The sequence below is a fragment of the Colobus angolensis genome, unplaced genomic scaffold (assembly GCF_000951035.1).
Source record: "Colobus angolensis palliatus isolate OR3802 unplaced genomic scaffold, Cang.pa_1.0 Scaffold27, whole genome shotgun sequence".
Taxonomy (NCBI): domain Eukaryota; kingdom Metazoa; phylum Chordata; class Mammalia; order Primates; family Cercopithecidae; genus Colobus; species Colobus angolensis.
In genome coordinates, this window is record NW_012115932.1 from 4,426,889 (window position 1) to 4,452,130 (window position 25,242).

At 41.9% G+C, this 25,242-nt stretch overlaps 1 protein-coding gene across 1 annotated transcript in view; it reads right to left on the reverse strand.

Moving 5' to 3' along the window:
* The window catches only part of ATP10B (ATPase, class V, type 10B), a 283,845-nt gene that overhangs the window by 28,585 nt on the left and 230,018 nt on the right, over positions 1–25,242 (reverse strand). The window contains exons 15-23 of the mRNA XM_011947712.1: positions 24,165–24,768; positions 21,568–21,677; positions 19,369–19,495; positions 16,296–16,480; positions 10,409–10,730; positions 7,352–7,428; positions 5,861–5,986; positions 2,040–2,240; positions 456–536 (exon numbers count right to left, since the gene is read on the reverse strand). Of these exons, the coding sequence (XP_011803102.1) occupies positions 456–536; positions 2,040–2,240; positions 5,861–5,986; positions 7,352–7,428; positions 10,409–10,730; positions 16,296–16,480; positions 19,369–19,495; positions 21,568–21,677; positions 24,165–24,768 (1,833 nt within the window). The remainder of the gene's footprint in view (positions 1–455; positions 537–2,039; positions 2,241–5,860; positions 5,987–7,351; positions 7,429–10,408; positions 10,731–16,295; positions 16,481–19,368; positions 19,496–21,567; positions 21,678–24,164; positions 24,769–25,242) is intronic.

Consider the following 25,242-nt stretch of genomic DNA (forward strand, 5'->3'; position numbering starts at 1 on the left):
TGCCTCTGAAGGCTAGCTTCCTTGACTTTCAAAGCAGAAGCCTGTATAAAAATCAAGGATAGTAAATTCAAATACCTTCAGTGTTCAAGTAGGAAACAGTTAATGAGTGAAGATAGCCAGGTGTAAGACAAAGGGGAGTGGTAGAGACTAAGGCAAACTGGAGAACACGCTCACAAGGTGAGCCCAACTGCAAAGTCAAGTCCAGATTTTTGCTATAAGGGAAAAATGACCCAGTATAAATATAGCTTTTAGTTTTTCAAGAGCCAGCAGAAATCAAAATGTTTAGGTAGTGTTCTGACTTTTCAAGCACCTTGGGTTGGATGTAGTCTGCAGGCCACCTGTTTGAGCCTCTGCTCTAAAGTGTCCAGAAGGACACTACTAGTCTGGAACTTTATATAAAAAGGACCAGTTCTTCTCTGCAATTTATGTGGTTAGAATGGGACTATATGACTTACCAGGTAAGGGATAAAGAAACAGATGAGGCTCTGGTAGAATGCATCTGCCATAGAAATCCAGAAAGTCGACAGGTTATAGCACTGCCAGGAGAGAACACGCCAATAGTTACCACCCTTATAGCAAGTCACCCTTATAGCACCCACAAGCAACTTTCTTGCATGCGGCTGGGACAGACAACCAGACACTTACAATGCCTCTTGTATTTGTGGTAGTAGAATGGAGTAATTAGGAGCAGACGTGGGGGTGACAGACTTCAGTTCAACTAACTGTGTGACCTTGTGAAAATTACTAAACTGTGCAGAGAACTAGTCTCTTCTTCTATGAAATGTGGGCAAAAATAACACAGTCTATCTTCTTGGGGTTCAAGAGGACTAAATGCAATTGTGCCTTAGTACCTAGTAAGTACTCAGGCCTTAGTGCCTAGCAAGTACTCAGTTATTCATTGTTATCACTCATTAGTTCTATTGCTAGTGCTGCTACAAACTTGGTACGTGTAGAGATTCTAAAGCGTCTAAGTGGCATCTGAGAGATCTCAGTCATAGCCTGAATCACAGGTTCCCAAGAGTTTCTGAAGCTCAATAGCTTCAGAAACAATGCTTCTCAGGCATCAATCTTTGTGCCTTCCCCGGGAAAAGTCAAACCTTTACAGTTTTTGGGTTTTGCTTCATTAACTTCTTTTAGATACTCAAGGAATTTGTTATGCAGCCTGCATGTTGACGGGAAGGGTAAACTTAAAAGAGCCCAAGATGAACACGTGCTCCCACCACGCCCCCTTTGTCTGGACTGCTTGGGCTTGTGTTACTCTCTCCTCTTGTCTTTGGGTTACAACTAGGCTTGCTGTTTGTCTATAAATAATTGCCAGCTCTCAAACACCACACCTGGCTTTGCCCTCCTTTCCTCCAGGTGCAAGATACTCTCTGGCATTGCAAAGTCCCTCTTCCCAGAGCTCCGTCTTTGAGGCATCCGGGGTCCCTTGATCCAGCTTCTTGCTGGTGCTGGGAGTGCATGCTCTCTGACTTCTCCAAATCACTCAGGGCTGCAGTGTGGCCTCTCTGGGCCTCCTAGGATGCCACCCGATGACTTCTCAGGCCTGCCTTAGTCTATTTGATACCAGCAAGTTCTAAAGCACATGTAATTTTGAGTTCTAAGTTTTGCCTTCCCTAATACGAAAACAGAACCATTGTATATCTTACCCAGTGAAAAGCAAGTAGCTATAAATCCCAACGGTTCCCAAACTGGGTTTTGGGCATTCTATCAATGCATCTCAGAGCCTGGAGGGGCCCGCCAAAAGGTATAGGATCTTTCTGAATGCCACTTCCCCTTCGACTAGGGCAGTCCCATATTAATGTGTGATATAATTAAGAAATAATTAAAAATACCCACTAGTCTGGCCCAACACCCTCAACACAAATGGGAAACAGGTCAGGAAAGAGAGAGGAGTTACTCAAAGGAAATGATGGAGCAGTGGTCAGAATGCAGGCTCCTGACCCCAGCATATAGCTCTTTCTCTGATGCCTCCAGCGGGGAGGTAGAGGTTAGTATGAAGCTGAAGTCATCTCCCCTTGGCTGCCCGATCCCCTTACCTCAGAGTTCTGGCCACTCTTGTATAGCTCAGGCAATGCCAGGAGTGTTTCTGCAGAGATGTCTTTGTCAAGGACTCCAAAGATGAGAGGAGGCAAGGAGGTAAAGAAGAGATTGAAGAATATCATCTGCCAGTAATCAATCATGGTGGAGCCGGAGAAACCGCAGAAGAACTGATACCAGAAGAGCAGGTTGACATAGCACTGCAGGCAAAGAGCATGGCCTTGTGAGTGGGACTCTGTGTGCAGCCAGTCACCAGCTGCTGCTTGGGACCTCTGGGAGCTGCTGGAGTGGCAGTTTCCTCATTTATAATACACAGGGTTATGTAAGGATTAGAGGTAATTCTAATCCTCGGAGTAGTAGCTACCGCTGTTACCACTACTACTATTGCTACTGACATTCTTCAGGACCTGAAGGGAATTCCACCCACTTGTTTAAGGGGAGTGGACAGTGAGTCTTCACTTAACATTGCCAATAGGTTCTTAGAAACTGCAACTTTAAAACAAAATGATGTATGGCAAGTCCTGGAATAACATTGCTTCATTCAACATCACAGTTTCTAAGAACCTATTGATGACATTAAGTGAGGACTTACTGTACCATGGTGGTTAAAAGTACAGATTTTGGAGGCAGAAAGGCCTGGTTTTGAATCCCCAGTTCTGTCACTTACTAGCTGTGTGACCTTGGACAAACTGCTTAACCTTTCTGAACATCATTTCATCATTTGTCAGCTGGGAAGAGTAGTACTTAGACCAATGGCATGTGAAATATGAATGGCAGTAGAGTGGATATAGAAAGAGATGTCACTGACAAAGGGGTAATAGACTGAACCATGAGCAGGACACCTGGTAGGATGATGACCTCATGAGAAGGTTGCCTTCACTCTACTTTCCTAATGGTCATGCAGCTCAGAAGGGTGAATGAGAAAATCTGCCTAAAGGTTGTTCGTTTTTTTTCTAAAACTCTTTCTCACTCAAGATCTCCTGTCTTGTGGATGGGCTTGGTCCACACTGTTATTGTCTGCCATATTGCGATATGGTTTGGTGATTTGACCAAGGTCATACATACAAGCAGCTTGTCCTGGAGTTAGAACTAGAACTTCTCAGTTATGTGGGGCTGAGGCACGGAGATGTGAAGGGTCTTGCAAGAAATCATTCAGCAGGTTTGTGTTCAAGCTGTAACTCCTATTTCTGAACTGCCGAGTCAATGTTATTTTGGAGGGGCTCTCTATTTTAACAAACATGTTGCCACTAGTAGTAACATCAGTGTAAGATTTGACCTTCTATATGTGCCAGGGGTGAGATATACATCAGTATATTAGCATATAGTACATCGCTGGATATGCAATACACACTATAGATTGTCCTAACAACCTTGCAAGGTTAATATTGCTAATAGCAATAGTACTATGTTATTGTACTAATATAGTCACACATGTTGATATTAACAATAATAACATTATTAGGCCCACTCTACAGATGAAGAATCTGAGGTTCTGACATACTGTTGCCCCCTGCCCAAATTCAGAGCTAGAGATTGGTACAATCAGCATCTGAATTTTCAAAGTTCTTTCTCTTTTTGACCACCTCTAAACTTTCTCGTCCTATCTTTGGCTTGTACAATTAGACTTCCCTAGACATATACAGCTTGCAAAGCTGAAAATATTTATTATCTAGCTCTTTGAAGAGAAAGCTTCCTGAGACCTGATTTAGACAGTAAGCCTCACGCGGGCCATGATTGGCTTGATTCTTGCTCTATACCCATTGCTCAGCCCTGTTCCCAACACACAGCAGACATTCAATTGTTGTTTGAATCGATGTAGTTAATCTTAGCTCTATGCTAACACCCATCCTGGAGTTTTAACATTACAGAGTGCTTCTTTCCTACTGAGGCCCTGGTAAGATCTTGGTTGTTTTTCACTTCTGCTTAACTGGAATCTTTGTACCTTGCAGGAAGTGCATTGAACCCTGTGGCAGCATTGCTGAGATTGGATGCCTGCTCTTTCTCTCAAGAAGCTACAGTGCAGTAACTAATTCATTGTTCAAATTTCAGAGCAGGCCGGGTTTTAATCCCCTCTGAAATTGGTTTCGGATGTGGAAGTCATAGTTCTCCACCTTCTAATTGCAACAGGGAGATAATGCGGCATCAGTATCGCAATTTTGAGCATGGCATTGGGCTGGAAATAAATATCATTTAAGCTTTGAAAGCGTGGCTGCTTGGAAACGTTTTCTTTCCTATTTCACAAATTTAATGCAGAGAAGAGGCTGTGCTTATTGAAAAGAATTATTCCTTGAGCTGCCAAAAAAATTAAACAGGGGCATTTTGAATTCTAAGTAAACAGTCTTTCACTCTCAAAGTGAGTTTCAAGTCAGATGGAGTGACTTGTTTGCATAGACTTGCTGAGATAATATTACCATCCAGCTGACTGAATTTACATTACTTTTTGTCATGCTGTTTATCTACATATACATTGAACTTTGCACAGAAAGTCATTCCTGAGCAAGGGTGACTGTGTCAGAGTCTGAAAGAAAGACTGGAGCAAGAGGAAAAAACATGCAATTTTGTAGCTACTACCTGGCTAATGTTTCTCTTCCATCACCTTGGTCTTAATCCTCCCCTTTCACTTATGCAAAGAGGAGTCAAATTCTGTTTGGAGGATCTTGGAATTTATTGAAAGCCTTTGAACTAGATAATGAAAAACTCAGTCTTTTGTTCCCTCCATTAGTATAGCAATGTTCTGACTTCTTCCTATACCCATTGTAAATAAAGGGTTTTTCAAACAAGAGTCTTCTGACAGTTTTAATACCTCAATTGGTATGTGTTTGCTTTGGGACCTCATCAACAAGACAGAAAACAACATAGTTTTTAGGAGACACAACTTATTGTTTGTATTTGTATAGGGCTATATGCTTTTCAGAGCTCTGACTCTAAGGCCTCTTGACGTAGAATCATAGTTTCTCCATATTATTGATGAAAAGATTAATTAATCTCTGTGCGCTTCAGTTTCTTCAAGGTCATACAGCATGTTGGAGTCAGGTAAGATTACGCAGACAATCTCTTCACCTCAAACATCTTTGCCATGTAGATATTTTATTTAGTATCCTGCCCTCCAGAAACTCCCTGAAAGAAAGCCAGGGGCACTGAAGTGATGTACAAATCCCAAGTTGAAGCCATGGGCTCCAGCCTTATATTCTATGAGGTACTTTTCATCTTCACTCTCCCAAGGCATGGGGTGTAGCTCTTGCATTGAGCTGGCTCTATATAGAGAGGAAATCTAAGATACAAGTCAGACTAGCTCTTCAAATCCTTCTTTGTTACAATAAGAAAATCTCATTTATGAGATTTAACTCCAAGAGTAATGACAGCAACAGCAATAACAAAAATGGTTAACTTTATAGACGATTATGATATGCTAATCACTTTATATGCAAGCTTTCATTTAGTTCTCATAGCAAATATATGAGAAAGGTACTCTTACCACCCCCCGTTTTACAGATGGTGAAACTGAGATTTAGGGAAATGATCACATATGGGAATCTGGATTTTGAACCCAATGTGTCTGACTCCAGAGTCTACACTAGTAGCCATTCATGCTGCCCTCTGTGTGCCAGGTGCTTTTCATACAGCATTGCCAATTCTACCAATAACTTCACAAAAATAGAAAGTGAAGAGTCTAGCTCAAGGAAGAGTTTCAAGATCCAACACTATGCCAGCCCGACTCCTTCCTTTTATGCTGAGGTGCTTTGCCCACTGCTAGGGGCAGATCTGGCCCTGTGGCAAGGACTGCCAAAGCCTGGGTGGGAGGATGCCACAGGCTACTTACCACATTCTTGTAGAGATAGTATACCACCATCCTGGCCAGGCGCGAGTAACACCAGTGGCCGTGCACAAGCAGTAGCTTCTTGAGATGCTTAAAGCGGGCAATGGCAAAGTCGCTGGACATGACAGCCTGAGAGGGGAGAACAGACACATCAGCTTCCATCCATGGCTGCCAGTGCCCCAGAAGGACTCTCTCAAGGGCGTTGCTTTGGTCTAGGCCTGAGGCCAGCAGAGTCCTAAAGACCCCTTGTTGTGGTCACTCTTGGGTAGCTTTTTGGATTCTGACACCCTACCCTCCCTTCTGGGAAATCCAAACCTCACTAGAATCCAAGGAGGGCAGATCAGAAGGGATCAGTGGTCTAGGGTGGCTCTGCATCCGTTTATCCAGCAAGCAGGATTTATAAACAGGCATGTTCAAAGAGTACTATAAACTGTGTCGTGTTCTGAGTAATCCCAGGGGCAGAAGACGTATTTCAGCTCCAGGTAAAGGAAGAGCTGTCACTTAGCTCCATCTGTGACTGTGGCCCATTATGTATCAGGCACTGTACTAGGGATGCGATGGTTAACCAGAGAGAAGGGACTTCTATTCAAGCAATTTTCAATCCTCTGAACACTTTCACTGCCCCTTGAGGCAGGCCATTGGCTCCATTCACAGATGGAGCTAAGTGACAGCTCTTCCTTTACCTGGAGCTGAAATACATCTTCTGCCCCTGGGATTACTCAGAACAAGAAACAGTTTATAGTACTCTTTTGAAAACATGAACACTGAACATGCCTGTTTGTAAATCCTGGTATAAATTTTGGTCTAATTCCCTGTGCCTCAGTTTCCCAATCTAAAAAATGGATAACAATCCATTAGAGGGTGTGATGATCATTAAAGTTCCATGAGATCCTAAATGTGAAGTGTCTAATGCAAGCCAGGATGGCTTTGAATGTGGCCCAAAATTATGAGACTTTTTTTTGCAGTTTTTTAAAACTCATCAGCTATAGTTAGTGCATTTTGTGTGTAGCCCAATACAATTCTTCTTCCAGTGTGGCCCAGGGAAGCCAAAAGATTGGATACCCCTGGTCTAACAGATTGCTAGCATATAGGAGATATGCCAAAGGGTAACATTTCAGAACTATTCTGCAGCTTCCCAGTCAATGCTCTCTATCCTCATCAACAAATTTAAGCAGTGCCAAATGTTTACACTGGTGGTGGAAATACAATTGTTAATGGCTCAAAACCCACAAACACAAAATGTTGTCTGTTTTAATGGGAACATTTAGCAGTCAAGTTAGTATTCTTCTTTTTTGAATTTTGATACTATGAAAGTGTACATTTGCAAAATGATTTCCAATGTCCTTATGTCTGTCATTGCTTATGGAGGGCATTGCAACTTTGGATGTGGGTGGAAGTTCTCAAGTTTCTGCAACACTCTGGAGATTTCCTTATATCTCAACTAAGGACCAAAGAAAAGAAGGAAGAAACAAGAACAGTTGCAGAGAACAATACCTGCATGCCTTCCTGTCCAGATATTCCAATTCCAATATCAGCAGCTTGAATCATGCTTACATCATTTGCTCCATCACCTGAAAGACAGGTCACGAGGTATTTCTGGTTCAACTGCTCAGTGACAATGAGGTAGCTCTGAAGTGTCCCCAGTTATGTACAATTGAATCCTTTCAACATTACTCTAGTGCTATAGAAAGTCATTGCTATAGTACTTTCTTCTTTGGACAATAAGTCCACCATTTTCTTTACCATTCAATAAATATAGGACTTACTAAGTGTCTTTTTTTTCTAGGCACAGCGTTAGGTATTGGGGATATAATGGTAATCAAGAGACTTGGGCAGTTTTCAAAAAAAAAAAAATGCCTTCACAAATGTTACAATGAACTTTACTGATCAGCAAATGGAGAAGTTGAGCAACTTTGAGACTCGGCAAGGGTAATTCCATTAGAGAAAGGACCCAGGAGAAATGGAACTCAGATCTTTCAGATTCCAGGGCCAACACACTTCCCCCAGTCAAACTTGAAATACTAACTATATTAAGACAACTGGACAGTTTGGACAGTGAAATCATCAGAAATTGTCAATGGTTTCCAAGGAGAGGGATGATATTCTGCTTTGTTTCTCAGTGTAGAAAAATAAGATTGACTCATGTTTTTGAAATACATTTAGTCACACTGAGTTCCCATTCAATGAACTGAGTTGTTTCAGGAAACTGGAGGTAAGGCATAGAAAGACACACACAGACACACACACACACACACACACGGTCTCCTTGTATACCAAGACTGTTCAAGATCTTTCTGTGATGAGGGAAATGTTCTACATCTGCACTGTCCAATACAGAAACCAGTAACCACATGTGACTATGGAAATTTTGCTGGTGAAATTCGATTTAATTAAATCTAAGTAGCCACAGATAGCTTTATACAGCGAGGCCTTCCCCAGAAGCTAAACTCTCCCCAGTGCTTTATCTTTTAGGTGGGAGTTCAGCAAACTTCTTCTGTATAGGATCAGATGGTAAATATTTTAGGTTTTGTGAGCCAAGAAGCAAAACTGAACAGTTATTCTTGCTGAAAGGCTATTAATATTTTATAAATTTTACATTGAAAAATAGAAAAATCATTCTTAGTATCCATACAAAAAAATGCCGTGGGTTGGATTCAGCCTGCAGGCCATAGTTTGCCAACCCTTGTTGTTGTAGACTATGCTGCCTTCATTCTTTTCCTGGCCCTACCTGTTTTCTAGCAGTTTCTCAGAATAAGCTGCAATTAATATTTATATTATTATGATATAGAATTTATATTGATATTTTATATCTTTCTCTCTATAGAAAGATAAAATTTACATATATTTATATCTTTATATATTTATAAAGATATAAAATATCATATATAAGTTTATTATATGATGTATTATTATGATGTAGAATATAAAATGGGAGGGAGAGAATGATTCTTCTCCTAGTTATCTGATGACACAGTTATTGGTCTTAAAAATTTTGCCGTAAGTAGCCTTTATTCTAAAATTTTTTTTGATTGCATAGCAATGCATAATTTTAATCATCCCCATGGCAGAATAAATCCAACCTTGAACCTCTTCTGTTAGTGAACCAGGAGAAGTAGAGGTGTGAAACCATGCTATTTCTTGCCACGCTGGTTTTGTTTCTGTTGCTATGGGAGTGAAGCCAATATCTGACCTCAGAGAAAATCATTCTTGGGCCATTGCCTTGTGTGTGCCTGAATTTCTGAAGAGGACAATTCCAGGCATAAAAGTAGGATGTCGTTGCTAAAGCTTTGCTCTCTGCTTTCTTTCTGCCCCACTCTTGTTCTCTGCTGTTCTTACCTGAAGACCAGGAACAAAACCATCATGTTTAATAGGGTTTCTATTTGAAATGTCAGGAAAGAAAATCTTTTCTCATGCCTGTGTAGAAGGAGGAGAAGCTGGCAACATCTGTAAGAATATCCCTAAGAGATATCCCTGTCCCGTTTCATCCCCTAAGAGAAGGCAATATTTACTATGTGCTTGGTATGTGCTGGGCAGGGGATCCAACAGTGAATAAGGCTAACATGATCTTTCTGCTCAAGGAACTCGAGTAGATGTTCTACTGAGTGAGGGTCTACTGAGGTCTACTCGAGTAGATGTTCTACTGTGATGGTCTACTGAGGAGGCCATCACAGAAGGTATGACAGTGCTTTGAGCTATGAGTCCTGGGTGCTGTGGGAGCCACCAGGGAAAGCAAAGTTAGGTGGGATTGGAAGAAGTGTTTTACAGAGGAAATAACTTGTGCAAAGGCCCAGAAGTGAGAGAGGACACGGTCCAGAATGGTAAACAGTTTCATTTGTTGGAACATGGAAAGGCAAATGTTGGAGAAAGAAAGGTGACCACAATAAGAGCTATGGCTGAGGGTAACAGAAGATCACAAATATTCTTTTAAACCAGGTTTGGTTGTTCCTGAAAGGTGTTAAGTAAGTGCAGTTTTCATTTCTCTGTCCCAACATGATTAAAGTTTAGCCCCCTCTGAAAAATTCTTTATCAACCAATGCTAGCATCTATTGGTGATATGTTTTGTGCTGGCCTCGTATTTAGAAATAAACACAGGTTAAACATGAGACAGTTCCAATCTTTAAAATCTCCCCACCAGCCATCAACACTCAGAATACTATCAAATCCCTAAACACCTGAAGCTGTGGCATGCATAAAGTATGAAAGGGAAAATGATCTGCACCCCAGAATTAAGATGGTCTGAGTATATATCATTGATGGCAACATTTCTTGAACTACCTGGATGCACTGAATTCAAGGCCCCTGCTGGTTTTGACCTCCATCTAAATCCTGATTTATCTTTAGCTGACTTGCTAGTTCCAGGAGCTTTGATGCACTGTCCCACTTCATCCCCTAGTTGCTGCATCTTGATTGTCATTTTGAACTCTCTCCCTCTAAGACAATGACTCACAGCCTAAGCATTCTGACTTTGAGATCTGACCTCCCACCTCTGGTCAAGTCTTTCATCAGATCATCCCTGCCAAGGTGCCACCCGCATCTCAGTATGATGGGTACCTATGGAAAGGGTCATGACGTGCAACTTGTCTCGCACCAACTTGACTATCATACTCTTCTGGAGTGGCGTGGAGCGGCAGCACAGGACGGACCGACAATACTGGGTCAATTCCAGAAACTTCTTCTCTAGCTTTCCTTGGAAGATGGCATTCAATGTCTTCCCATCGATGACCAATCCAGCTTCTGGAACCACAGCTTCTGAGGTGATGGATGGTGTCTTGGAAGGTAAGCGGAACCCAAACAGCTTGCGGTCTGGCTTCTGTAGTTCATGAAATTGCTTTAGCTCTTCCAATGCACAACTGAGGATGGATTCACAGGTCTCCTATAAAGAGGCATAATAATACAGTGTTTTGTAAGCAACCTTGGAAATGCATGTTAACAATTTCACTTTATTCTTTAGTAAGATAGTCATAAAAATCTACTACCATAGAGATTACTTATAAGCTATTCTCTAATTTTTACATTTCTCTGCAATATATGACATAACATCAAAGGAATATTAATTTGGAACCAAATTAACAGACAAAATAGAAGACACTGCTTGTGAGAGGGAGTGAAAATAGCTCAGCAAGATGGAGACAGATACAAGGATGGCATAATAAATAATACTAATATGATGGTAAATAATGACAATATGTCATGCTGGTATGGTGCTTTCTATTTCTCACAGGTCATTTAAGTTCCCCTTTGTTCCTCAGAACATTCCTGTGTGGTAGATAGGGTGTGTAGTCCCAGTCTTAGAGATGAGGAGATTGAAATGAGATCTTTAATAACTCACCCAAGATCATCCAAACTTAGTAGTGGAGTCAGGATCATTACCACTTGAACTGTGGCTTCCTAATTGAAAAAATACATTGTCCCTGTGTTTTTCCATTGTTGTATTCCACGAAGGGTGCTAAGAACTGTGGCATGAAGCATTGATCATATTGGTTTGAACGGACTATGGTTATGAAAGTCTTATTGATGGAAATAAACTTATTAATTTTTTTCTGGTGTTTGCCTTGAAATATAGTGAGAAAGTATTTCCTTTTTCAATTTTTTTCTTCCATTGCTTTTGATTATATCAAAGATAGTCATATTTTGATTCAAATTTATTCTTGATATCAACTTTTCTGGACATCACTTTTTAATAAAGTCGTGGCAGAAAACAGCATTATCAATTTATTCAATTTATTATATTTTAAGTTCTAGGGTACATGTGCACAATGTGCAGGTTACATATGTATACATGTGCCATGTTGGTTTGCTGCACCCATTAACTTGTCATTTACATTAGATATTTCTCCTAATGCTATCCCTCCCCGTTTCCCCCACCCCATGACAGGCCCCAGTGTGTGATGTTCCCTGCCCTGTGTCCAAGTGTTCTCATTGTTCAGTTTCCACCTCCAAGCGAGATGCGGTGTTTTGTTTTCTGTCCTTGCAATAGTTTGCTCAGAATGATGGTTTCTAGCTTCATCCATGTTGCTACAAAGGACATGAACTCATCCTTTTTTACAGCTGCATAGTATTCCATGGTGTATATGTGCCACATTTTCTTAATCCAGTCTCTCATTGATGGACATTTGGGTTGATTCCAAGTCTTTGCTATTGTGAATAGTGCCACAATAAACATATGTGTGCATGTGTCTTTATAGCAGCATGATTTATAATCCTTTGGGTATAAACCCAGTAATGGGATGGCTGGATCAAATGGTATTTCTAGTTCTAGATCCTTGACGAATCGCCACACTATCTTCCACAATGGTTGAACTAGTTTACAGTCCCACCAACAGTGTAAAAGTGTTCCTATTTCTCCACATCCTCTCCAGCACCTATTGTTTCCTGACTTTTCAATGATTGCCATTCTGAGTGGTGTAAGATGGTATCTCACTGTGGTTTTGATTTGCATTTCTCTGATGACCAGTGATGATGAGCATTTTTTTCATGTGTCTGTTGGCTGCATAAATGTCTTTTGAAAAGTGTTGATATCCTTTGTCTACTTTTTGATGGGGTTGTTTGATTTTTTCTTGTAAATTTAAGTTCTTTGTAGATTGTGGATATTAGCCCTTTGTCACATGGGTAGATTGCAAAAATTTTCTCCCATTCTGTAGGTTACCTGTTCACTCTGATGGTAGTTTCTTTTGCTGTGCAGAAGCTCTTTAGTTTAATTTGATCCCATCTGTGTATTTTGGCTTTTGTTGCCATTGCTTTTGGTGTTTTAGTCATGAAGTCCTTGCCCATGCCTATGTCCTGAATGGTATTGCCTAGGTTTTCTTTTAGGGTTTTTATGGTTTTAGGTCTAACATTTAAGTCTTTAATCCATCTTGAATTAATTTAATCAATTTTAATATCATTGTTTTCTTCACATGGGTCTTCATTTTACATGTTCCTTCATCCATGGCAAGGGATGATGATTTTACATTTATTGAAGTGCTAAAAGTTTCTTCTAAAAATAATATTCAAAGTGAGTCAATTTATTAAGTAAAAAAACAGTACAAGTCATATACAGATTTTGGAAAAAATTGTGAAAGCAGTTCTGAAGGGCCAGGGTTAGGGAACACTGATCTTGAGATTTCTGTCTGGGAAAATGTCTGGCATAACTTTTTTTTTTTTTTTTTTGAGGCAGAGTCTCACTCTGTCACCCAGGCTGGAGTGCAGTGGCATGATCTCGTCTCACTGCAACCTCTGCCTCCAGGGTTCAAGTGATTTTCGTGCTTCAACCTCCCAAGTAACTGGGATTACCATCATGCCCCACCATACTTGGCTAATTTTTATATTTTTAGTAAAGACAGGGTTTCACCATTTTAGCCAGGCTGGTCTTGAACTCCTGACCTCAGGTGATCCATCTGCCTTGGCCTCCAAAGTGCTGGGATTACAGGTGTGAGTCACTGCACTCTGTCCTGGCATAACTTATTTTGGAAAGAACAAAGACATAGTTTATTATTCCTGTGCCTACCTTTAAGATGCTAAATTGAGTGTTGCAGGCACTAGAATATGCATAGAGCCCAGGGGGGCCACAGGAAGCAGTTCTAGGAGTGTGCGCTTATACCAGAGGCACTTATCTGGAAAGAGATCAAAGTAGTCCTTTGGAAGCTGAGACTGGCACCAATTATATAAATTCCTCCAATGTATGACTAAAGCAAGTCATTGGAGACATAAGCTTTAAAATGAAATCATCTCTGAATTTACTCATTTCCAGTTTTTAAAATAGTACAATAATTACCATTCATTGAACATTTAGAATGCCTCCTGTACTGTGGTAGGAAGCCTCTAAGATGGTGGTTCCCAGTGATCTCCACTTCCTGGTCTTCATGCCCTTGTATAATCTCCTTTCATTGACTGTGGTCTAGACCTAGAGACTCCTTTCTGATGAAGGGAATTCTGCAGAAGTGATGGGATGTCACCTCCCATATTAGGTTATAAAAAGACAGTGGCTTCCAATTTGGTGTTCTTTCTCACTTTCTCTTGGATGATTAGCCCTGAGGAAAACCAGCTATCATGTTGTACAGCAGTCCTGTGGAGAGGCCCACAGAGTGAGAAACTGAGGCCTGCTAACAGTTATTTTGGTGAATTTGGAAGCAGAACTCCTTCCCATGCCCAAACCTCTGTTGAGCCATCAGATGAGCCCACAGCCCTGACCAACAGCTTGAGTCCAACCTCAAGAGAGACCTTGAGCTAAGAATGCCCAGCTAAGATGCCCCTGAACTCCTAATCCACAGAAACCATAAGATAATAAATGTCTGTTGTTTTAGGTCCTAAGGTTTGGAGTTATTTGTTATGTAGTAATAGATAACTAACATAGGTATTGTACTAAGTAAGTCATTTTTTTCTGTGATCTTATTTAATCCTGCCAGTAATCTGTGAAGTTAATAGTTTTAATCTGTTTTACAGATGAGGAGAATAGAAGTTCAAGAAGAATGGCATTTGAACCATGTTAAAACTTCAATGCATGTTGTTAATTATTATTAACAAAATTATTACAATAGTAATAATAGTGGTTTCAGTATTAGTTCCTGTCTAATACATTAGTTCCTTTTAAAATTCCTTGGTTGATGAACATGTCAGTGATTAGTAATTCTCTCATCTTTGGGATGAGAATTCTGAGGTCTAGGTAGATCCTATAACTTCATTATTGCTTTAACACACCTAGCAAAGAGATAGTAATCCTAAATCAATTTATAGTGAATTAGGCAAATTAAAAACCTTGGAGGAAATATGTAACTACATTAAACTAGGGTTTAACTAAACTAAGACTTAGAGTATATTTCCCCAGTTTCCAGCTTAACATTTTATTTTTCATCCCAGGTAGAGATGAAAAGACTAATCTTACAGGTTTAGTGAGCCCAAGGGTGTAGGCACGGCTGAGGATTCAGGCACTATCCTGGAGGATACTGGACAGAAAGAACTGTCATTGACTGAATTAAAGGTGGAGGATGGCTGACTGTTCCTTAGGAGCTTCGGCTGTTTAACCAACGAGCAGATCTCCCTCTGGCTGACTGCCTCACTGGTTTGCAGATGTTCTCCTTCTAGAATTACCTGGAGTGAAAGAATCATTGCAAACCAAATTTCCATTACAAGCAGGACAGGCAGGCATGGGGATCAAGCACTCAAGCAAGCTGAAAATTACTTTCCTTCCTAAGCACAATATTAAAACCCAAGTTTTCCCTGAGCTTATTTTCATTTTGAAAATTCATTAAGGTTTAATCTAATAATCTGTGCACGTGACAGGAAAGCAAATGATTTTTCCAATTCATCTAAAGATCCTCTGGCATTTTTCATAATCTGCATTAGTTTTATTTTTTAAAAAGAGGTGTATATTGTTGCTTCATGGAGTAAAAATGAAATATAAACCTCCCCAACATTCTACTGTAGGTCTACATCAGCCTCAGGCAAAACTTAGAGTCCAGAGTCTTCTCTCCCTCCTTTCCTCTTTCCATCTTCTTCCCTTTTCTCCATGGTATGTCCTAGGTGTAGGTGCCCTAGGGGCCCTATGCCCACACCCCTGCAGTAGAGTGCTCTTCTGGTTTATATCCTCCGAGTAATCCAACCCCTACTTCCTTCTGATAGGAGCACACATCTCAATGCCCACCCCCCATCTTCATCAGCCAAGAACATATGGTGGAGCTTTACTTTCTCCAATTTGAATTGTGAAAACAGATACGTCCCCCTAATATCAAAATGATGTTATAGCTTTGAATATGCCTCTTCAGCTTTCCCAGTCTTCTCTCCAAACCTCACTCCCTGCCACTCGTAATCTATTCCGGTTGAAAAGTGCCATTTTTAGAACTTTGCTTCATTCTTTCTCTTATCCTATAAAAACATATTGGCTTCATGCATTATTCTTTTCAGGTTTTTTACTCCGTGGCAGACCAGTTTGACATATAAATTGATGCTGAAAATTTAAGCTCAGAATAATTTCAATTTAATTGGGACTTTTTAATGGATAAGTTAGTCTTAAATAGTGAGAAACTGACAGTTGAGATTCCATAGGCAAATAGTGTGGTAGAATGTAAATAGCACTAGCTCAGTTCTAGACTTAGTTCTACCTATCAGAAACAAGCAGGGTAAACCTGAGCAAGTGACGTAGCCCCAGTAGTCTTCAGTTTCCTTATCTGTGGGGGAAATGGGGAGACTGGACCAACAATAGAATTTGGGAGAGGTAAAACTTTCTAGCAAGCAGTGCCAGAAGTAATATAAAAGAGAGCAGCCAGCCATATATGGGGATGAGATAAAAGATATTGGGCTGGATGACTTCCAGGGTCCTCCAGACTCCAAGATTCAGCGATCTGTTGGGGGTTGGGTGCTTCCCTGGTGTACCCAAATCCCACCTAGAAGCCTGTATCCTCTTGGTCAAGGGGTTGCGCTACACTTTGATATCTGCAGATATCAATACAGAGGATCACCTCACCTGATTCTCTGTATTGATGGTGTAAACAGTGTCAGTCTGATCTAACAGTCTGCAGGAATGGGCAATGTTGACTGCTGTCTCCTGCTTATCTCCAGTCAAGACCCAGAGCTGGATCCCAGCCTCCCGCAGAGTGGCAATCGTATCTGGAACTCCTTCCTGCAGCCGGTCTTCAATCCCAGTGGCTCCTGGAGTGATCAAAGACAACAGAGTTCACATTTGTGGTAAAAGAGTAGTTGCTTAATTTCCCCAAAGCCCTGTGAAGCCAGGCAACGTTTATTACATAGCATCACTGTGCTAGGCTGTGCACCTAGGATATAACAGTGAACTAGATGGAGCTGGTCTCTACCTCTGAGTTCAATGGTCATTGAATAATAGTTTATAACTGAGCTATATAATGAGAGAAAGTCAGGGTACCCTGTGAATATATACCAGGAGACCTGAACTTCACCTGGAAAATCAGGGTGGGCTTTGCTGAGGAAGTGCTACTTAAACTGCGACCTGGGAGATAATGCAAAGAGGTGGCAGAGGAGGAAATTTCCAGGTTGAGGGATCAGCGTGTGTGAAGTCCCAGCGGTTAGAGTAGAGGAAGATGCAGAAATGGAGGCAGAGCAAGGTGAGAGATGAGGCCAGAAAAGGAACTTAGGGGTGCTGGATTGTGCAGAGCCTTGTCAGGGCCTCCAAGGATTTGCAATTTATTTGGTAGTAACGAAAGCTATTCAAGGGTGTTATGCTGGGGAGTGACAGAATCAGTTTTGACTTTTAAGAATATCATTCTAGTGTAGAGAATAGGTTGGAGATTGGAAAAGCAGGATGAGATTCGGAGCTAAAAGCTACTTAGGAGGCCAGGCAGGACTGCAGAGGAGAGGCAACAGTAGCCTGGACTGGCCTAGCAGCAATAGGAATAGAAGTGAAAGGACTGAAATCTTTGCCCTGCAACTGATCAAAGCAGAATTAATAGGGACTCACATTTTTGATAATATTCTTGGAGGAAATTAAACAGGCAGATTCCATAATTTTTGAAGGATCTCAAGCTTTGCACCAGCCCTGATGAATAGATACCCAAATATTGAATAGTTGCTAAGTGATTAAGCAAAAATAAATCTGCTTTTCAATTGAGATTCATTTCAGATCACAGACTAATGGCTACCCATTTCACTCTGGGCAGGAGCATGGCATTTTGTTTCTTTTAATAATCCATAGTGACAATAGGTTGGCAAAGTGGTTATGTTGGATGCATATTGAAAAGATTATTTCATATTTTGAGACTGCATGAAGGCATTACAGCTTTTTAGTGGTGTGCCAGTTTCTTGGTGGAAAGTGGAATTCTCTTCTCAGCCCTCCTCTCCAAGCCATCTTGAGGGGAGACAAATAACCCCACTATCCTGAAATGTTCCTGTTTTGCATCTGAGGCCCATATGCACAGGTAAACAACCCCATAAAAAGTGATGGCTTGAGCCTCATCTTCCCCTACTAGCGTTAGTCTGGAAGGTGAGAGGAAGCTCACTTATTACAGTGAGGCAGAGTGAAGGAGAGAGGAGGAAAAACACATTTATTTGTGTGAAAGAGAAAATGAAACAGGAAGGTTGTGAAAGCCTTTCCCAGCTAGGGGAAGCCAGCAGGTTCTGACAAGTGTGTTCTCTTCACACAGAAGAACCAGAGGAACACCTCTCATAGAGTGAGCCTAGAGTGCTGTCCCCAAACAAAAGAATCCTCTGGGAAGGGAGAAAGGGATCAGGTGCCTGAATGGGATGACTTCCTGGTGGCATCATGTGGTAGAGTTGTCTGGCCCAGCCATTCTCTGGTTCTTGTTCAAGTGAGTTCTTGTGTTCAGCTTTAAAGGGGACCTTATGAGGCAGCAAGCAGAGGCTTTTGCAGCCGAGACATAGGAAACCAAAGGCTGAAGGATGTGGGGAGCTAATGCATTCCATTCCCCAACCCCATTCCACCTCCTTGGCTTGTCAGCCATCCTACTTTACAGGGACCTTGGATCTTTCCCTTTGAACTCCTGTTTGGCTGGGCAGCTGGAGGCATGTGACTCATCTAGAGGAGAAGCCAAGTCTCAGAGGCGTGTGTCACTATCTAGAACTTGGTCCTCATCCCCAGGTCGACATTGTCCACCAAGAAGAAAGAAGGCTTTTTGCCATGTGGCCAGCGCACACTGGGCATTGCTTACCAAGATTTTGCTCCCAAGGCATGAGGACATTAATCCTGTTCAGTAAAGCTCCTCCTTGCTTCTTAGCACTGCTTTTCCTCCAACAGAAAGCACAGCTTGTCTCTTAATCAGTCTCTGTGCTTCTCATCTCTCTCTCAGCACAGCAATCTAACTTCCATGCTGCAGCAATCAGCAGTTTTTGTAAAGCACAGATCTGTCCTTGCTTTCACCCTCTGCCCTCTCCAAACTTTTAGCAGCTGATTGACATGGTCATAATCTGGGTCCTGCTGATCTTTCCTGCCTTCCATCATTTCCCCCAACTCTGTTTCCCACCAGCCTCCAGACCTTCAACTGGGTCCTCCCCTTCTGCCTGACCAGCGTCTCTTCTTGCTTTCAGTTCACTGCCTTCCTAGACCCTCCCTCACCCCTGTGCTAGGTTGGTATCTCCTACTTTGTGCTTCCATCCCACCTGGCCCATCTGCTAGCCCAGCTCTCACCACAGTCTGTTGAAATTGCTTGCTCAATCATCTGGTATCCTCACTAGACTCCAAGCTCTGGGAGGGCAGACTTTTTGGCTCCTGTCCCTTGTTGCAGCCCCAAAGCCTAGCATGTCACTTGGCACATAGTAGGTGCTTAGCAAACATTTGAATGAAGGGAAGAGTGTGCTATTGGAAAAGCGGCCAAACTCAGAGGCTTCTTCCAGCAGGGAATGCAGGAATGCTCCCAGAGCATCCTCAGGAAGCTGTGTGTGACGTCTGGGTTGGGTATTGGCACGTCCCATTTGTGCCAAATACCTGGAAGGGAACCCCAGGGAAGGTTGCTAATGGAGACATATTAGTAGTGTCAGAATCGGGGCCAAGAGCTCCCTTCTCAACTGGCTGCATTCCTTTTTTCCTATAATGATGACTTATTTTTAGCTACCAAGTAAGGTAAGTTGATTCTCCAGATGCTGTGCAGTTTCCATGAGAAGCTCATCTCGGTTGTCCAGGGATGCCTCAGCCTCACGCCGGAAACTGGCCCATCTCTGGAAGTCCTCTTCACTTACAACCTACAGAACGAGAAAAGGCTCCTTAACAATTTTGGGTGGATCAACAAGATAATTTCCTCTCTCTTCTCACCTGCTGGGCCTCCTATTGGCCTGTTTGAACTTCCCTACATAATTAGATGGGGCTTTCTTCTCAATGATTTTTTTTTTTAAATATGTAAATCAATGAAGATTTATCCTTGTGTTCCATTATCACTAAGAATCTGTTGTGCTCAGATCACTGGAGATGATCTGGACAGACAAGGTCCCTGTATGCCTGGGCTTATATGCTGGTGGGTAAGAGGTATTATCCAAATAAATAATTTAAAATAATTATTTCAGGGAATGCTTTATAGAAAATGACTGATATGAGAAAGTGTGATGGGATAGAAGAGTAACTGAATAGGGGGCTGCCTTCTTTTGGAAGTTTAGGTTTCCTCGACAAAATGACCTGCAAGCTGAGATCCAATGACAGAGGGTCAATCATGGGCAAGATCAAGAGTTAAGGCTGTGGAACAGCAATGAACTTGGCCTTCCTTCTGTTCCTTGAATGAAAGATTGAGAAAGTTAAAAAATGAGGCTGGAAAGAAAGCAGCAGCCAGATCTTGCATAACCTGTAGAGCACTCCACCAGGCATGGTGTCATACACATGGAGTGCCCAGTAGCTGGAACAATCCAGCTAGCGGCCACATCTTCTTCCTTCACAGTCCCATTTTAGACCCTCCTGTTGACATTACATGCATATGGTGTCTTATAGCAATGAAAGATTATGTTGTTCAACATCAAATATTCAAGTCCCTCTGCATGGCACTATAGAGAAAACCAAAGGGACACAAGTAGGCCTTTTGCTTTTGAGGAACGCACAGTCCATTAAGGGAGGCAAAATATGCACAAATAACTTCAATAGAAAATGGTGGTAAGGCATTGGGAGTGATACCTGATGTAAATGACGAGTTGATGGGTGCTGACGAGTTGATGGGTACAGCACACCAACATGGCACAAGTATACACATGTAACAAACCTGCACGTTATGCACATGTACCCCAGAACTTAAAGTATAATAATAATAATAAAAAATGGTGGTAAGGGTGTAGTTCTGATTCAGAGTATTGGTAAGCATTTGTCGCTGTCCCAGCTGCTGCACATGTGGTTACTTTAATCTCCATGACAACTGCATGAGGGAGGGCTGATTAGCACTATTTTACAGATAAAACTCAGAGAAGTGAAGAAATTGCTCAAGGTCACACATCTAAAAGTAGTGAGATTGGGACTAGTACCCAGGTGGTTCTGGCTTTAAAGTGGGCGTTCCTGATCTCTAATGCTACCCTAAGAACCATAAAAGACATGAAAAGCCCTGGAGATTTATGCAAGAAAACCCATGTCTAGCTATCTAGAAATGTATGCCCATCATAGCACCCCATTAGCTTTGCTTTTAGGTGACTTATTCGCTGTCCACACTCTGCAATTTGCAGCCCTCACTGCCTGCCTGCCTGCCTGCCTTGCAGAAGCTACAAAGTCAAAGATCTTGCGGAGCATGAGTCAGGTAATCTACAAAACTATGGCTGGGCTGAGTGCAATGTAATAGGGAGTTGTAGGGACTGTGGCCAACCACAGAACACAGCTGAACATATCCCTCATCACAGGAACCAACTTCCTGGTTGTAGCTGATTGCTGCCATTCCAGAATGAAAACAGAGTTGGCCAGATCCTCTGAATTTTTAAAAGAAATCAGAAATCTAGATTTTTATGTGACCATATAAAAGCTCCCCAAATTGAAAGGAAAATAATGCATGTCTAAAAAATATAATTGGAAAGCAAAATCATAACTGAAAAAATGTTATCAGTTGTGTGTTACCCATTATACATACAATGAAAAGCAGGGCATGGCAAAGCCACACACATACGGGACCTAGCTCTTCAGATTTTGACTTCAACAAAATTGTCAGTGTCTTGGGTTTTTGTGGCAAGTCAGAACGGCTAATCTTGAAAATGTTAAAACAACTACCTCCAATGGTCTTTTATAAAGAAAAAGCAAGGTCAAGGCCATTCAGCTATTTAATGATATTCAAAGCATGCTTGGAGGAATTTGTTCTTACCTTCTTGGCAATGCATAGTGTGCGCAGGCCATCTCTTGCATACAAGTCTAGATGCTTTTGGGTCCGGGCTTGGATTTTTCTCAGTTTCTTTCCCACATTCATGTCAGGCACTGTCAAATAACCATTGTCCCACATGAGGCCACGTACAAATGCTCAGGGATCCCCATCCCCAACACCCCGGGATCTTCTGTAGTAGACTACAAATGCTTTAGAGAAGGAATCCCTTACAGCCCACCTTAGAAACATGAAGGAGCTCTCCTGTCAGGTTGCCCTGGAAGATAATGCAGGGAGTCCTTAAATTGTCTGCTCTCTACATCTTCTCATCAAAAGCCTGGCTGAGTAAAGTGCTATGTAAGGAAGGTAGGTGGTCTAAGGTACTGTTCCCAAACAGCTGTTTGCATGAGAACCGCCTGGGAATTTGGTAATTGAGATTCTCAGGTACAATGACAGCCCAACTGAATTAGGGGACTAGAAGTTTAAATCTTTATTGTTACCTAAGGTGTTTTTAGTTTATTCCTGGATGGCCAACTGACTTTGGAAACTGTTCTCTAAGACTATTTATCATCTTCTCTGTCTTCTACTTGAGGTCTTATATCAAGTTAGGTCCCAAGACATCTACAAGCCTGGATCTTATTAGCTGAGTTCTTCATCTCATTTGTTTTGCTGAGCTAGGCCTTCTCTCAATGCAAGAAATAGGTTTGGAGAAAACTTTTTTTTTTTTTTTTTTTTGCATTTCCTATGAATCTAGTGTGAAAAATGTGTGTGTTGCTCAAAGTCCCCTTTGTAAAGTTCTACATAAGTTTCTGTCAGAGGTAATTTATCTTTTTCTCTTGAAATTCCAATTCCTTTATCTAATTCTATAATAAGAAGTTTTCAGCCAAGGTTGGCTGATGTGGGGTAGGATTGAGTCCATCACCACTTCTTTTAAACTGCCACAGACATCATTTATCGATTGCTTGTAAAACTGAGCTAGCTTTCAGAATCATTCCTTACCAGGGCTGGATTGAGATTTTTAGACATCTTAAGATTGAACAGAATTTGTATACCTCACCCATCCTTGTATATATAATGCAAAATTAAAAATATAATTCTTAACAGAAAAGTATAATGAAGTCCAATAGAACTCTGATTTTTCCATGATACTACTCCAAGGCTGTTTTTATATAATATAAAATTTGTTTCAAAGATTATTTTCTCAGTTTTCAGGTGTTCCTGGTGCCTTAAGCATAGTCTTCATTTATGTATCACCTGATTCAGCACTATTTACAATATTTTATTTTTAAAGGCACCAGCTCCTGAGATTAAACCTTTTTGTCTTTTACTTGCAAGCCTTGGAGTTTACCTTCTTGCTTAGGCTGCCAGGAACCTCAGCATCAAATTGAATATTTAAACACCATAAATATTATTAAACTTGAGGTTATTTCCTCCCTCCTTTCAAAGTTTTGCTTCTCAGTTCTTATAGTAACATTGTGTGTGTGTGTCTTATTGAAAGCATCTCTAATCCATTTTGCAATCAGTTGAGGAGCAAATAAAGAGACATCTCCAGGGCAGTCTGGATGGCTGCTGCTGAGGGATAGAGTGCCGTGGCTCCCTTGACTCAGAAGTACTGAATTCACTTGTCTGCCAGAGTCTGGGGATAAAGAGAACTAATTAGCTCCCTTCCCATTCTGCACACTAATCAATCCCCATAAACCTATTGGCCCTGATCCATAGCTGATAATGCAGGAGGCACAGGGCTGCCTGGGCAATTCTGAAGCTTGGCTGGAATCTACTATCCTGGGAGAATCATAGCCCCATAACTGTCTTCTTGTTAGCAATCAGGAAGCGGCTGCACACTAATTCATGCTGTTCCAAAATTGGACACTGATATGTAGGGACTTTGGAACATTTTCCTGGCTCAGTGCAAGTTTATGAAAATCCATCTGGGGGAGGCTGGGGAAAAGGATAATAAAGAGGAACACCTGAGGCTTCCCAGAGTGTACCAAGCCCAGTGCAGAATTCTGGCAGCATGAAACAAATTCTGACCTGGAATTCAGGATACCTGGGTCTGGGATTTAACACTAGTTAACCATGTTGCCTCTTGTAAGTCCCTTTTCTTTCTGAGTTGAGTTTGCTTTTCCCCAAAATGAAGAGTTAGGACCACAATGTGTTCCATGGTAAGATAATGGATGCCCTAGTGCAAAAGACTGTGTGGATAATCCATGTTCAAATGAGTTTAGAAAACTGGGATGAAGTTAAAGACGTTTATCTGCTACAAAACTGTATAGTCTTTAAATATGCTAATGGACACTGTGATTCCCTAGGTCCAGGAGATGTAAAATGCAGCATGTTTTATTTTTATTTTATTATTATACTTTAAGTTCTAGGGTACATGTGCATAATGTGTAGGTTTGTTACATATGTATACTTGTGCCATGTTGGTGTGCTAATGCAGCATGTTTTAAGGATATTTGAGGAAAGCATCTTGTAGGTCTGTATTCCAGCTGGGACCTGCTGTACCAGGTGACACTACAACTTGAGCTTCTTATTACCATTCCACACTGCTTCTTCAACTATGGAACTCTCTGTGCCTGGAACCCTGGTAAAGCAGGACTTACCGCAGGCTGGGTCTTCCAGCAGGTCCATGATGACCGAGTCGGCACCCTTAGTGTAGACGATGATCTCACCAGTCAGTGGGTGCCTCACAACCACAGACATTCTCTTCCTGACAGAGTCAAAGCCCAGGGTGCAGAGTAGGCTGAAGGTGAGGCAGGTGCCCTGGGGCAGGCGCACAGTCACCTGCTCAGGTGTCCGGGACACTAGTGTGAAGCTGTAGGCATGGGCAGCGTGCACCAGGGCAGCCTCATCAGGGCTCTCAGCCTCATAACAGAACTCGGGCCTGGCCAGGTCTGGAGCTGGGGCTTCCAGTGCCTCCTCCAACGAAGTGCCTGACCCAGACCCCAGGATGTCGCCCTGGTCCCACATGCTGCTCCTGTAGCCACCGTCATCGGTGGAGTCACCTCCACTGCATACAGACGCATCGTCTCTCTCATCCGAGTCCGTGGTGGCCACGTTGGCCCCTAAACTCTCCCCCAGGTCTGTGTCAGAGGCTGCAGTGGATGAGAATGACTGGCTGAGGCTCGATAGCTTCAACCTCTGGAAGAGCTGTTGAATCTTCTCCAGGGACGTCCCCAGAGCCTTGCTTGAGGGTTTGATGGTGACCTTGTGGCCAAAGGAGGAAAGTAGAACATTACTCTCAGTGTTGGAAATAATACCAAGTTGTTTTATGCAGAATATGAAGGTACTTTTGCAATAAGTGAGGCTAGATGTTTCCCTCCAGCCCTGAGACTCTAAGCATTGACAATGGTCATTTTCCACTATCTTTTGATCGTCCCACTCTGAGCGTGGACAAAAGAAGGAAAAGGAGATGAGAATCAGAAACTTATAGTAAGGGTTCACATTTCCTGAACTCTCACCATGAATGCTTCTGCTTTATCTTTCAGTGCAGTATCTCATTTCATCCTCCCAATAATGCTATGGGATGCTATCATCAACCCAACTTATGGCTGAGGACATTGAGGTACAAAAAGTCTACATAAATTGGCCATGATCACCCAGTGTGTAGGGATTAGAGTTGGAACTCAAACCCGGGTCTACTCGACTCCAGAGGCTGGACTCTTGAGCTACCTGCCAGCT